Here is a 14,915-nt window from a genome sequence, read left to right as displayed (position 1 = left end):
TGCAGCATTTTATTTATAAGACTAGTAGAGTGCCTGTCCCTCAATGAGCACTTAATGCTAATGCTATCCTTAAAACTTACTATGAGTCAATCACTGGTTCCAGGCTTTCTGCATGAACTTATTTAAACATGTCAACATCCCAGGGAGGTGGACCCATTTTATACATGTGAAACCAACACAGAGATTGAACTACTAGCCAGAGTTCACGCAGATACCGGCTGGTGTGTAGGCTTCATACTCAGACAGCCTCACTGCAGCCTCCCTGCTGTGCCCCCTTATCCAGCAAGTCTAGGCCTTAGTTTTTTCATTAAGATAAGATGGAGATTTAACAACTTGCCCAACTTGCAGAGATATTATGAAAATCCAACGAGATAAGGCACATGAAAATTTTTTGTACTCTGTAAATTGTTCTCCAAATATGAGTGTTTGCAAATGGCTTTATTTAGAGATTGTGGGTTTTTCTATTGTTATTACTAATAGGAAAATATATATCACTTAGTGTTATCAGAGACTAAAATTTATAACCTGCATCTGCTCTTTTTTTTTTTTTGAGATGGAATCTTGCTCTGTTGCCAGGCTGGAGTGCAGTGGCGCAGCCTCGGCTCACTGCACCCTCCGCCTCCTGGGTTCAAGCAATTCTCTTGCCTCAGCCTCCTGAGTAGCTGGAATTACAGGCGTGCGCTACCACGCTCGGCTAATTTTTGTATTTTTAGTAGAGATGGGGTTTCGCCTTGTTGGCCAAGCTTGTCTCGAACTCCTAACCTCAAGTCATCCGCCTGCCTCAGCCTCCCAAAATGCTGGGATTATAGGTGTGAGCCACCGCCTCTGGCCCTGTATCTACTCTTAATGCTTCTTTGTGCTTAATCACTGTGCGGGTAAATGATTTCAACTTTCTGGACTTCAGTAGGTTCCTGAGCCATAAAATAGTAGACAGGTAGCTATACTGAGGAGCTGTTTGCAAAGAGCAACAGAGAAATGGCGTAGTGGCTGGAGGGAGCACTGGGGTCCAGGAAGGGTCTTCAACAGAGTAGGAGAGAATGTTTGTTTGCTGCTGGAAATGATGAGTGGGGAGTTGGTTTGGTTTGGGGAACCATTGTTGGAGACTGTGTTTAAGAAGGTGAGAGACAGGGATCTGGCACATAGGAGCCCCAAGTTTGTCCCTTGTCACAGGTGGAAAGGCAGAGATGGTGCCTGTGAAGCTGGCAGCTTGGCAGATGTGATGGGAATGAAGAACACTGGAAATTTTACACAAATGATCATTTTAAAGATCAAAAGCAAATCTAAATACTCTACAAAGAAGTTTAAAATAAAGCAAATTTTATTCATTCGAAGTATTCTCACAGCCAATAGGATGTCATTGTTTTTTGGTTTTCGTTTTACACGAAGACATTCTTATATTTCAAGGGTATGTGTAAGTGCTGTTCATATGTCTTTTTCTGAAATACACATTGGCTTCAAGTTTCACCATCTCTTTTCTAAGGAAAGATGAAAAACTTTGATAAGTTTTTTTTTTAATATTTAGTGTATTTGATAATATTTAGTGTATTTTAAAAAGGACTGATTTTTACCTCGCATAGAGAAGTCATGGGAAGATGGCTGCCCCACTGTATGGGCTGATACTATTAAGATGCGTGTGAAGAGGCAAAGTATCATTGACTCAAACCCTCCAAATTGGATTACATGCATGTATTTCAGCTTCCTCAACAAGTGGATTCTGATGGCTTAGATTTATGTTCATTAACAGTAAATCAAAGCAAAGCATTTATTGTACGGTTGAAAAGGAGTTAAGTAATTGTTATAACCAAATTCTACCAATCCACATATGAGGAAATTGAGACTGAAATACTTTACCCGAGTTGCCCAACGGGATGTGTGCAATAGAGTTGGGTAGCAGAGATGGGTTTAGGACCCAAATCTTCTGACTTTGACTCTGTGATTTGCGTAGTATAATTTAGTTCTGTTTGTTTCACAAGCTTCTAAAGTGTTCTTCTAAAGTGACTAATGCATACACACAAAACAATTAAGGAATTAGGTCAGTGCATACTAACGTGCTAAAGTATTACATTTGAAGTAAGTGCACTGGAGATTTGGAGAAGGAACCTATGCCTGTTGGTTGGCATAATCTAGGGAGAAAATACTAGAGCTGTAGTAGTTGTATTAAAAATAATAAGTAGCTAACATTTAGTCATTATATCCCTAGTACCTAGCATAGTACCTGTACATGTATGTATAAATATGTATGGAATTTAAATTTGGGTACCAACCATGTGCCAGGCATTGTGCTTTACATCCATTAGCTCATTTAGTTCTCAGAGCAACCCCAATGAAAAATCCATAAGCATTGTTCCCATTTTACAAATGAGAACACTGAGGCCCAGAGAAATCAAATATCTTGCCTAGGGCCATAAAACTAGTAAATGGCAGAGCTGGAATTAAAACCTGTACTGGCTAACCCCAGGGCCCGTGATATGAACCACTATGCTGTATGAGCAGCTCTGAATTAAACCCTATACTGGCCAACCCCGGAGCCCATGGTATGAACCACTATGCTGTGTGACCAGCTGTGGACTTCAGAGTGTTGGGTAAGATTTATGTAAATAGCGAAAGGTCTGTGCATACCAAGGAGAGAAGCAGCTTAAACAAAGGCATTAAGTGAAAGTGACCATGGTGTATCTGTATCATACATCTGGTGGAACCAAGTAAAAGGAATACAGAGAAATCCATCTGAAAGACTGTTGACATCCCTTCTGTTCCTGTCTTTCTTGCCTATAAGCATTCCTCAGTTATGGGTACTAGTAGCAGCCGAGAAAGATTCCAAGGGAAGTAGTTTTATCTTCCACCCTCTATGTCAAGATTGGTAGATCTTCATCTGATGATTGACAACATTTAAAATAGTAAATCTGTGTATAATATCACTTCCTGAAGTTACGCTACACAGTCAGATTCTTTGAACAGAATTTTAAGTGGCTGATTCAAAATCTGTTACATCTGGGTATTCAAATGTAGCCCTGACAACATAATTAAGGATAATTTTATTCATCTGCTTTGCTGAAAGTTCAGGAAGCTCTGGACAGATGGTCAGCTCACTCCCCTAAATCCCTTTTGTTTATCCAGTCTGTCAAAACCCTAGGAATGTGAGTCTTATTATTGCAATGGAACATTTTCGAGATAAACAGTAGCTCACAAAAAAAAAACAAGGAAAATTTTTATTTTTTAAATCCCCAATTAACTGGCTTAGTTTTGTGTAATTGTAATTGCATGTTTACTTTCTCTGAAGCTAGAATAAATCTTTACTCCCTGAAACAAATTGAATGTAGGAGGCACATTTTAGCTTGTTTATAAACGCTGCATTTTCACACTTTAAAGACTATTTTACTAGTAGGTCCTAATTTATTGTTACTTATGATCTGGTATTGTGTGTCCACACTGCTGATAACTTGAGTGTTTGTGAATCTGACATGCATGCTGATTAGCTGGTTCAAGCCCTTTGTTGGTCACACTCCAATGTTTTTGAAAGTGTTAATATCACAAACACTGGTAGCAGCAGTAAAAAACAAGGAGGAAGTAAAATCACTTCAAAGAGAACCTTTTCCTTTTTAAAACTGTTCTAAACATTTGGATTGTGAGTCATGGTGCCGGAAAGATAGAAACCCCTCCACCTTGGGGGTTTGTTTGTTTTCCACATTACATTAATAGGATGCACAGGACATTTGAAAATATAAAAAGTCATTTTAGTTGATGAAATTTTTTATTATTTTACTGGGATTTAGTTAGTGGAAATTTAAAATTTGAAACAGGGCAAAACTTTTTTTATGGGCTAGAGAAAAGTTCTAAATTTCTTTAGATCTCTTAACGAGGTCTGCCTTAGGAGGTTTTTATAGAAATGAGCTAGTCTTTGTGCATTGTCAGTGGGGCTTGTTTTAGTTCATTCATTTGTTGACTCGTTCATCCATTCATTTGTTAACATTCATTCATTAAAAAGTATTTATTGAATGTCTTAGGTGTGTAAATCAGCATGCCAAGTCCCAAAGTATGCAAAGTTAAATAAGACAAATTCCCCACTTCCCAACCTCCTGACCTAGGAGGGAAGGTCTGAAATATACTCAAGTACAAGGTAGCAGGGAAGCTACTTTGGCATCCTTGGGAAGGGAGGGATGAGTGAACATCTGAATCATTTGAGAGCAGTCCGTGGACCCTGTGGGGTGCTGATCTTGGGAGAGATAGATTGATTCAATCATCCTCTCCTCTGTTCCATTCCCTCCAGCTCCTTTCTATTATATATTTTCTCTTTTTCTCATTATACTTTGACCTTTCTCATTTTTTTCTGTCTTCTTTCTCAAATCCTCTTCTTCCCATTTACCTCTCTGCAGTCCACATCTCACTCATTTCCGATCCACAGTTTTTACTTCTCTCCTCTCCTTTTTTTGGGGGAGTGGGGAGGGGGATAGTATCTCTGTTTGCTTTTGAGAAGATTAATAGTTTTGCTAAAAATATTTCAAAAGCATCTTAAAGGCTGCCCAGCCCTGGGGGGTGATCTTTCTGTGGGCTAATTAAGAGTGGACATGAAGAAGGGGAGAAGAAAAAAGACAGATGGTGGGAAGAGTGGGAGGGGAGGAGCGCAAAAACTACTTTCCCCTAACACTTCCCTTTTCTTTCTCATAAGATCCACCCCTCTCTCTCTTTTTCTTTGCCTTTTTTTCTGATGGAGGAGGGATAGACCTCATTGGGAACAGAATGGGAAGACCTACAGAGGTTGCATTAAGCAAACTTCCCTGGGAGCACCAGGCTGAGCCAGAAAAGGGAAATTCTTCTAGACTTCACTTGGAGTGGCCAAAGGCTAATTATAACTTTTGCTTCCGATTGACTGAACCCTTATTTTATATGTAGTGCTAGGCTAAGGGTTCGTATGCATTTTTGTTTTTTGATCCTCACAGAAAGCCCGGGGTAGCAGAATCAGTATTTATATTTTGCATAAAAGGAAAGAGGTTCAGAGAGATGGAACAACTTGCTGGGGAGTCCTAATCTAGTTAGGATTCCAAACCCAGGTCTGTCAGGCTAGGAAACCCATACTCTCCTATTGTGTTGGCCTAACAGGACCCTCAAGGACCACCTATTGAGACCTTTCCTTTGTCCCCACGACCTCCTCTGCTGAGAGGTGCTCCCTGTTCCTAATCAGCAGGTGCATTTCACAGATAGCAACAGTAATTCTGCTCCCCACCTGCCAGCTTCTTTCTATAGGTTTTACATGTGGGGCTCTTTTAATCCAGGTGGCCCACGGGCAGTCCATCTTCCACAGAGGAGAAACTGGAGTACAGGGAGGTTAAATACCTGTACAGAGGGCCACCAGCTGGTCAACAGGAGTGCTAGGATCAGCAAAGGAACCATGCGGTCTAGATGAGAGGCTTTCCTTTTGAGAGGCATGCCTATATATATGTTTGTGTTTGAGACAGGGTCTTGCTGTGTCATCCAGGCTGGAGTGCAGTGGCATGATCACTTGACCTCCTGGGCTCAAGTGATCCTCCCACCTCAGCCTCCCGAGTTGCTGGGACTACAAGCACTGCCACCATGCTCGGCTAAGAGGCATGCCTCTTTTAAAAGAGGAACTAGTGGTCCCAAAACAGCAGTGTGCTGGTAAAAGTTTAGCAACCAGCGCTTGGAGTCAGGACCCTGACTTATAGCATCTATTCCCTTGAGTGTAAATATTGTCACCTTGGCTTATTTTATCCTATCAATGTTGTCTCTGAATGCTGAGCTGGGAAGAGATGCTAACAATTAGCCCTCCAGAGCCTAAGGACTCCACCTACCCCACCTACCACCAAAGGCATCTTTAGTTGATGGCATGTGAGGAGTCAAGCTTCCTAAGCTACTAACCAGTCTCCAACTTAATATGGCTCAGACCTACATCGCTTTTCTTGAGTGATTAGTTCCTACTGGGGACACGTTCTTTGTCACTACTAAAGGATTCTTCTCCTTCGCCCAAACTTTCCCTTTTACTTCCCCACCACGTTCTGCTGTTTTCTGTTCCTTTGCCACTCCCTTCCTGACCACTACTTCCCTTCCCACTCCCTGCCACCTGCACCTTCTGACTCACTCTAGTTGAAAGCCCTGGGGGAAGGAACAAACTCTGCAGCCTGACTGCTCGGTTTAATCCCAGCTCTCCTCTACTAGCTGTGTGACCTCAGGCAAGTCACTTAACCTCTCTGTGTTTCAGCTTTCTTATCTGTAAAGTGAGAATGAGAATTATACTTCCCACATCATGTAAAAGCCCTGGTAATGTGGCCTTGTAAATGTCAGCTCCTGGTAGCATTCTTTACTCCTGGGCATCCTTGGCCATCTAAGCATCCCCAATTACTCCTTCCCTGTGCCTGTCCCAATGGTGCCATAAGAAAGCCAGGACCCCTGGCCTCCACAACTGTCCCATTGTCCTGTTTGGTTCCCCCTGAGTAGCCATGAGGTCACCCCCAGTCTCCCCACTGTCCACAGCCACCCACACTCCCATATGCCTCGGCCCACTCCTCTTGGTAGATGTGACAGCCTTTTTGCCTTCATGAAAACAAGATCATGAAGAACACAGGCCTTCTTGGGGTGAGGCCGAGAGCTGCTTCACCACATTGTTACTCTTGCACCCCACTGTTTCAGGTCAGTTTACTTTATCCTGCTCCTTTCCATGTGGCCCAGGGTGAACACCTTGGTTTATACAAGGTGTGATGATAGGAGATTTTCTTTTCTTCTTTTTAAAAGAACTTTAAAAACAACCTTATCACAGCTTATAAAATATATTTAGTCACCCCTCCCCAAAGACTTAAAACTTTCGTGTATCCTTGGCTAAATTGTGAATGTGGACTCTGTGGGATTGGCCAGGGGCCGGCTGGAATTTGTTGAAGGAACTACCTTTCATACCAATCCCCTTTTAGCTTATCTAATCACTCCATTTCATCCAGACTGAGATAGATGGCTCACATTTTTGTTGTTGTTGTTGTTGTTTGCTGTAATCCTTGGGTAAATTTTTTTTTTCCCTCCCACTAGGAAAAGAATTGAGTTTGGTCAGTCCTTTCCTAGGACTGAACGTGAAGAGTTTTGCCGGCTTCCTCACCGTGAATAAGACTTACAACAGCAACCTCTTCTTGTGGTTCTTCCCAGCTCAGGTAGACGCCCAACAGAAAGAACACCAGTGTTCAAGAGCTGCCTTGCCGTTTGAGGGTAGAAATGTTAGCCTACCGACCTACAAGTCTTTAAAAAAAATCTCGTAGATTTTTTCTAAAAATAAGATTTTTTTTTTCTAAAAATAAGCAAATCTGCATGGTGTTCCTATTTATGGACAGGAAACAAATGTTTTTGGCGGGAGTGGGAAGTATCTAGCAGCCTTATTTGGAGTGTTAATACTACCACCTTCTTCCTGCCACAGTCTTCTTCCTACTGTTTTGTTGTATTTTTGTTCTAAAAATACTTAGGGCAGGAATGGGTGGGGGGGTGCCCAAGGGGGATAAGAAGTAGGAAGATTCCTGAAGTTAACAGGTAACACATGGCAAAGTATGTTTATATCTAGTCAGCCGTGGCCTTGTATAACTGCCCTGTCTGTGAACTCCTTCATGCACTCAGTATCCACTTATTGAGCATATTCTGTGCTGTGGGGCCACAAAGGAGACAGAACTGAACTCAGACACTCAGAAGAAGAGTAGGAGGATTGCTGATGTAGGAAGGCTTACTGGCAGGAAAGGCCATCACTTTTCCAAGTCTCTATAGACAGAGGTAGATATGCTTTTCTACTTCACCAATCGTATGTAGTTCACCTCTAAATCATGCCTTTCTTCTGTATGAACAAGACACTTTTAGCTTAGGGGTGCTGTTGCGGGTATTGGTAGAAGTGCTGAGATGCATAAATAAATCTTATTCCACTGCAGAGTAATTTTCTATTTTCATCCTCCAAATTGGATTTGTTTTAGAGGCTAGAGAAAGCAAAGAAAAAGCTATCCCTATGGAGGATGTTGTTTATATTTGCATTGATTTGCATATAGCTGGGTTGCATCTATAGTAACTGAGTAAATTGCTTAATCCAGGGTTGTTTTCAAGTTACATTGTTTCTCTTGGTTACTATTGAGTTATATTTTCTTGACTTTTCTTTCCTGCTTTCTCAACTACGTGGCCTCTTGACATAGTTCACCTCAAAGCAGCCTGTGGTGGGGTGTGGTCAGGTTGGGGCATGTCAGAAATGGTGAAGAATTCCAGATCCTTTGTGGTTGGGCTCACAGTAGCCATCAGCCTGTCATCTTCTCTAGAAGGCTTTCTTGGACCCTAGAGAGGGCTTCTTATTTCTTCGTCATTGTTCCTGCTGAGTGAGGCAAGCGAGATGCCTAGGGCGTACAATGTAAGGAGACACTCACCCTGAGGGTCATACAAGTGCAAGGTCAGCACTGGAGCCTGAGCACCCTCCAGTCTCTTGCCGGTGCCTCCCATGGGTAGAGCCCAACTGGGAGCCAGGTGGAGTCGGGTAGTTTAGCCCGTAGAGGTCTGCCTAACAGGGCACAGAGCGGGATGGAGGAGGGTGGATAATGGGCCTTCAGTCTCTTAAACTTTATGCCTTTCAGAAACATTCTGTGTGTGTGCATTTTTTATATCATATCTATTGATGCCATTGAATGCAGTCATTTATCTGCAGTAACCTGTTTATATTAGTTTTCTCTTGCTGCTATAACAAATTGCCACAAACTTAGTGTCTTAAAACAACGCACATTTTATTTCACAATTCTGCAGGTCAGAAGTCTGACATGGGTCTCCCTGGGCTGAAATCAAGGACCAGTAGGGTTGTGGTACTTCTGGAGGCTCTAAGGGAGAATCTCTTTTCTTGCCTCTTGCAGTGTCTAGAGGCTGTTGACGTTCCTTGGCTCATGGTCCCTTTCTCCAGCTTCAAAGCCTACAAAGGCAGCCTGAATCCTTCTCACATCACATGATCTCCATGGCCATGTTTCCTTCTCTGACTCTTGTCTTCTACCTCTGTCTTCTAAAAGGACTCTTATGATGACATTTGGGCCACCTGGATAATCCAGGATAGTCTTCCCATTTTAAGGCCAGTTGATTAGCAACTTTAATTCCATCTGCAACCTGAATTCTCTTTTGCCCTGTAACCTAACATATTCTAGGAATTAAGACACAAACATCATTAGGGAGTTGTTATTATGCGCAAAATGGATACTTGAAAATTTGCCTAGATTATTGAGTCTCAATATGTTTTATCTCAGGGATTCTCACATGTTGTCGCATACAAGAATTCTCTGACTTCCCCCAGAGATTCTGACTTGTAAATTGGCAGAGGCCAGCAGGTTGCAGAATTACCAAGTGAACCATGCTCTCTGAAGTGACTAACACACCTTTTACCAGAAAGAAATGCCTAGAGCAGCCAAACCCAGACAGAGGTGATGTGTTGCCCATGTTGAGGGTTGAAATGAGGGGAGTGAAGAGACCAATGCAGCCTGTGGAGGTCGGCTTCCCTAATCCAGCTTGCGGATTGTCTAAGACCTGTTAGCACTGCTTCCCCACTCTCGTCCTCCTCCCCCACTCTAGCTGGAAAACCCCAATTCCTTACTTTCCCTTCTGCTTTGTTACTTGTTTATGACACCAGTCAGTTCCTGATTACCCTCTGAATGTTGTCTTCTTTGATAATGATCTAGATTTGTAAAAACAGGAACTAAGGGTGAGAGAAGAGATCAGATGGAAACAAAGCAAAAACCCAGTTTTTTTCTTTCTCAGGTTGCCTCTGGTCAGGTGAACAGCTGTGTCTAGAATGTAGGTGGTGCTTTGGCACCATAAACCTGTTCAGGGAAAGGAGTTTAGTTTGCAGGCTCTGCTGGTTGCCAGATTGAGGTCTGAAAACCTCCTTCATTAAACAATGACTGGACTGCTGGTTTTCACTTTTTCCTCTTAATTAAATGAAAACCTAGCTGTGCATCCCATGACCAGGTTGTGTTCTTTTGAGTCCAGAACTGTAGCCACAAACACAACCTAAGATGATCCCAGGAGACACAACGGGAAAGAAAGCCTTTAAGTACATGGTGTTCTAGTGAAAGCGATAGATGAAGCTTCAGGAGAAGAAGGGCAGAGATGAAAAAACAGTACCCACAGATGGGTACCACCATGTGGCAGCCAAGATAGACTGTTCCAAGACCTCTTACCAGGAAGCCCACATGCAGAGCCAGATAGCTGAGGCTTCTGGCTATAAATTATGGAGTCACACCAGTTTGGGTGAAGGAGATAAAGCAGGTGTGACAAGAAGAAGCAGTGGTCACTGAGACGCGGGGAGTCCTTTGCATTTGGCAGAGATATTAGTTCATTGTCTATCATAGGGAAGCAGCTGATACTGTCACCAGGAGAGAAATGACCCCTTTAAAAAACTGAAGGTAGAGAAAATAAGAGATCCAGGAAGGATGCCACACTTGTCATATCCTCCGCGTATTTTTTGGGGGGATGCTGTTTCTCAAATTAGTTTTGTTTTCCTGTTACTGCTCTGAGACTGCCCTGTTATTGTATACAAATCAGAACAGAATAAATTCCAGAACTTGAAATTGGTGTGCAGTGGGAATACAACCTGCAAGAGAAAAGAGTAGGCATTTTGTATGGTATAAAAAGTATAAGGAAACTAGCAGAAATGTAGGAGTTATAGCTGCTGGTAATTGAACACTGACTATGTGCTAGGCACTGTGCATTTTCTTACCTAATCCTTACCTGAACCCCATGAGGAAGGAATTGTTATCCTCATTTTATAGATGAAGAGATTAAATAATCAGCCCGAAGTTACTCAACTAGAAATTGGCAGAACTGGAATATAAAATTAGGCCTCTGATGTGGAAATCCTTGATCTTGGCCGTCATGTGTTAGATCCAGAGAAAATGAGCCGTGGAAGGCACTTGAGTATAGTGGCTGAAAGTACAGTCTCTTCAGTAAGTCAGGCTTGGATAGAAATATTGGCTTCACTACTTATGCTAAAGGTGACCTTGGGGACATTTCTTAGTGTCTCTGAGCACTGGTTTCCTCATTTTAAAATGGGGATCAGAAGACCTACTTGGCAATGGTTTTGAGACAGAAGAGATAATAGGGGAAAGCATTAGAGTGGTACCTAAAACATGGTAACTATAGTTGCTATTGTCATTATTTCATTATGATTATGATTATTATGGTTATTATTACTTTTTAAATTATTAATGCAAATAATGTCAAGAACTAAACCGGTCACAATTTGAGAGGTTAAAGATGACAGCAAATAGAGGGAAATTCTAAATTAGAAGAACCTGAACCCCAGCCATCAAGGTGGATTAATTGCTACCAGGTCAGGAAATTACTAAGTGAAACTGGGATTTTTTGCACTGAAGAAGATAAAAAAGACATAGAGATTATTACTCTTTAAAGTCAGCATCCTTCTCATTGGAAAAAAAAAATTGCTAGTATTGGACTTTATCTTATAGATATAGGAACATAGATAATTAATTGGACACATTTAGCCAAAACCTGCAGATCAGTTACCTCAAATGTCATGGAGCCAAAACCTGGGGCATTTAGAGTCAGGCCTAGGCCCCTTTACAGAGGACCCCACCTTGATCCTCAGGCCAAGAGGAAAGGCCCAGATTCCTGGATTTGAGAATCTAGTGTCTGTGAAAGATCAGGATCACACTGGTGAGGCCCATGAGGTGCCGGGGCAACCTGCGAGAAGGACTCCCTCTCAGGATCCTACAGGCTGGGCCCTGCTGAATCAGATACTAGGATGATCAGATAGCACAATACCCTTGAATCAGCAGTCAGTTGGAGGGAAAATGAACCACTCTAATGCTCCTGGTCCAAAACAAAAGGTGTTCTCTCTGGCAGTAGAAGAGCATGTCCCAAAGGTGCCTGGAAGCCAACAGAACAGCCTATCCTCGGGGTTAAGGCGTGGAATCAGTCCCCACCATACTTCAGCATGGTGCCATGTAGACTCCCTCATCTGCACATCTGAACTTCTCCAGTAACACAGTTAATGTGGAAGAGGACAGGAATTCCCAAATGTGCTACTGCTCATCAGAAATACCTGGGGAGCTTTGGAAATGTGATAGATCTCCCAGCTCATTGTCTAGCTGCACCCAGCATAGATTCTGATTCTGCAGATCTGGAGAGGGCCCAGGGATCAGTGTTTGCAATATGCTCCACAGCGGCCCCAGTGCAGCGAGTCAATGGGCTGGAATTTGGGAAGAGAGAACTAGAGGTTTGGATACAGGGATTCTAATTCCAAGTCTGCGATTCCCGGCTGTGTAACTTGGGAGATGGCATTCGTATTCTCTGGGCCTCAGTGCTCTCATATAGAAATGAAGATGTTAAACCTATTGGATTGCTAAGGCTCCATCCCAGCATTACATTCTGTGGTTCTATAGTTAAGTATAAAAACATCCAAAAACTCCAAATCAGGATGTGGATTGAATGAAGGAGCCCTTGAACGTGTGGCCTGCGTGGTAGCCAGCCTTCAGGCTAGTCCCCAGTGCTCTTCACCTCTTGGCGTGTGTGCCCTTGGGCAGTCCCCTCCACTGCTGAATCAAGGCTGGCTTTGTGACCAACATGCTAGCAGAAATGATGGTGTTTGACTTCCATGGCTACATTATAAAGGGCAATGTTACTTGTGCCTTCGTCTCTTGAGTCCCTCATTCTGAGGAGAGGATGCCGTATTGGGAGGACACTCAAGCAGCCCCATGGCTGAGCCTCTGTGGAGAGGAAGTGAGGCCTCCACCCTCCAGTGGGTACCAACCTTGGAAGAGGTTCATCTAGTACCAGTCAAGCCTTCTGATGACTGCAGCTGTGGCTGATTCCTTGACCACAGTTTCATGAGAGACCCTGAGCCAGAACTGCCCAGCCAGACACCCTCAAATTTCTGACCCACGGGAATCCCGAGAGATAAAAAATTATTATTGTTGTCTTAAGCCATTAAGTTTGGAGAGACGTTGTGTCACATTAGATAACTAATATAGCTTCTTGTCTTGTACTTTTAGGCTGTGGCTGTGATATCTTGTGACAACTAGCATATACTCCCTAACCTGGAGGAAGGATGAGGACATAAGGAGTGGGGATTACTATGCCAGCTTCTTTCAATTTTTTTTTTTTTTTTTTTTTTTGCCTCTCAGCTCCAATTCTACCCTCTTCCCTGTTCTGCCATAATAGAGCTCTCAGCATTTCTCCTATGGCGCAAGCACGATATTAAGCTTGGTCAGTAGAGGGTGCTGGAGAGACACTGCAGGAGGAATTTGGCTTGTCTTTCTGTTTCTATGTCCTGCCTTTCGCTTTTTCTTGGCCCACTGCCTAGTCTGTTAGCAGTGTGTTGAGGTGGGGGGTGGGGACATCCAGTGGCACTCTGTCTTAGCTGTGCACCCAGACCACCAAGACTCTTAGCAAGATGATATCCCTGGCTCTGTCCAGGTGATCACCTGGCTGTGGCCTTTCCAGTGTGAACACCATATACCCTAGGCCTTGCCGGTGAGCAGACCCCTGATAGCCCTGCTCTCTCTTCATCCCTCTCGCTAGCTCAGCCATTTGCGCCCCGGAGGGTTGTTCCCTAGGCCCTCCCAATGTAGACACCGTGCACTCCAGGCTGTGCGCCACCCTTCAGGTGAGCAGGCTCCTAGCCTTCTGAGTCTCTGTGTCCACCTGCCAGTCACAGCCTACCTGTTCCTTTTACCCAAGGATGGTTGGCCAGCTTTGGACCAGGGAACCCAGTGAACTTCTCAGATACTCAGAGGGCTGCAACCATACCTTCTCCAATGAGGCCTGGACAGCAGCCTTGGGAAGAGTCCACTCCCCACCATAAGGTCCATCCGCGAGCACTCCCCCTAGCCCAGGGCATTGTTTGGAGTTCTCTTTATATATGTATGTTTAGTCCCCTGTTATAAGGAATACTTCTAGATATTAACATTTCCCTGTTCCTTAGTGGACATAGGAAGCCTACCCAGCATGCCGGTCTTTGGCCAGCACTGAGGATGTGGCTGTGGGACAGCAGGCCCCTCTGGTGTTTCATCTTCACTTTTGCCCAGGGGTGTCTGTGATACCCATGGCTGGCTGGGGCCAGAGTAAACACTGGAACCTGTAACAGAATTAAAGGTGAATATTTCCAGGCAAAAAAAAAGAAAAATTAAATAAAAAATTAAAATGACTCTGTGGTTTCTGACCTCTGATTGGGCCTTAACTAATGCAGGTACCATTCTAAATCTTTCTCCAGCCCTGAGACACCAAGGGCTGGACATGTGGTCTGGCGTAAGAAACGAGTAATAGAAAAGTCTCAGGAGGCAGGGCAGCCAGTCTTTCTGTCTCAGCCCTATTCTGTCTGAGACCACAGGATTCCCTTATCTGTGCTTCATTCTTCTCCCTTGGCAGATCAACATGCTTTGCTTCTCCAGGCACTCGACCAAGTATGACCAACCTTTCGTTTCCAAGTTTACCTTTCCTTGCATCATGTAGCCAACAGAGATTAACTAGCACCCATGGCTGCCACAGTCTGGCTTACATCTTCTTCCTTGGTCCAATCAGCTAAGACTGAAGGTGCTGGGTATTAGCCATAATATAAACATGGCTAGCAGGCTAGCCATGGAAGAATGGAGACTCAGTTCTTAGAGAAGAGGACCATTCTTAGAGAAGGAGACATGGATTGAACAGATTTATTAAAATATGTCTCAAAATATATCTAACACAGGTGGATACAAATCCACTAGCAATGCAACAAAGATTTGGAGATCACAAATAATTGTCTTCTTCAAACTGATTCTGTTTGTCTTCTCTTTGCTACGTACTTAATGGCATCAGAGATATAGAAGAATAGAGGGTATCAGAGACAAAATAAAAAGACAGTAGCTAAAGGTGATGTTATAGATCACCACCCATAGGTATATTTGAACACTCTGCAGAAACTTTTGCATGCC

The 14,915-nt window shown here is 43.3% G+C and overlaps 1 protein-coding gene across 2 annotated transcripts in view; it reads left to right on the top strand.

Moving 5' to 3' along the window:
- The window catches only part of CPVL (carboxypeptidase, vitellogenic-like), a 206,033-nt gene that overhangs the window by 76,014 nt on the left and 115,104 nt on the right, over nt 1-14,915 (top strand). For both annotated transcript variants that reach the window (XM_011938619.1, XM_011938618.1), the window contains one exon: nt 7,027-7,145. In XM_011938619.1, coding sequence (XP_011794009.1) covers nt 7,027-7,145 — 119 coding nt within the window. The remainder of the gene's footprint in view (nt 1-7,026; nt 7,146-14,915) is intronic.

Source organism: Colobus angolensis, unplaced genomic scaffold (genome assembly GCF_000951035.1).
Source record: "Colobus angolensis palliatus isolate OR3802 unplaced genomic scaffold, Cang.pa_1.0 Scaffold175, whole genome shotgun sequence".
Classification (NCBI taxonomy): Eukaryota; Metazoa; Chordata; class Mammalia; order Primates; family Cercopithecidae; genus Colobus; species Colobus angolensis.
Note: the sequence above shows the minus strand (reverse complement) of the source record. Positions and strands in the feature narration are given on the sequence as shown.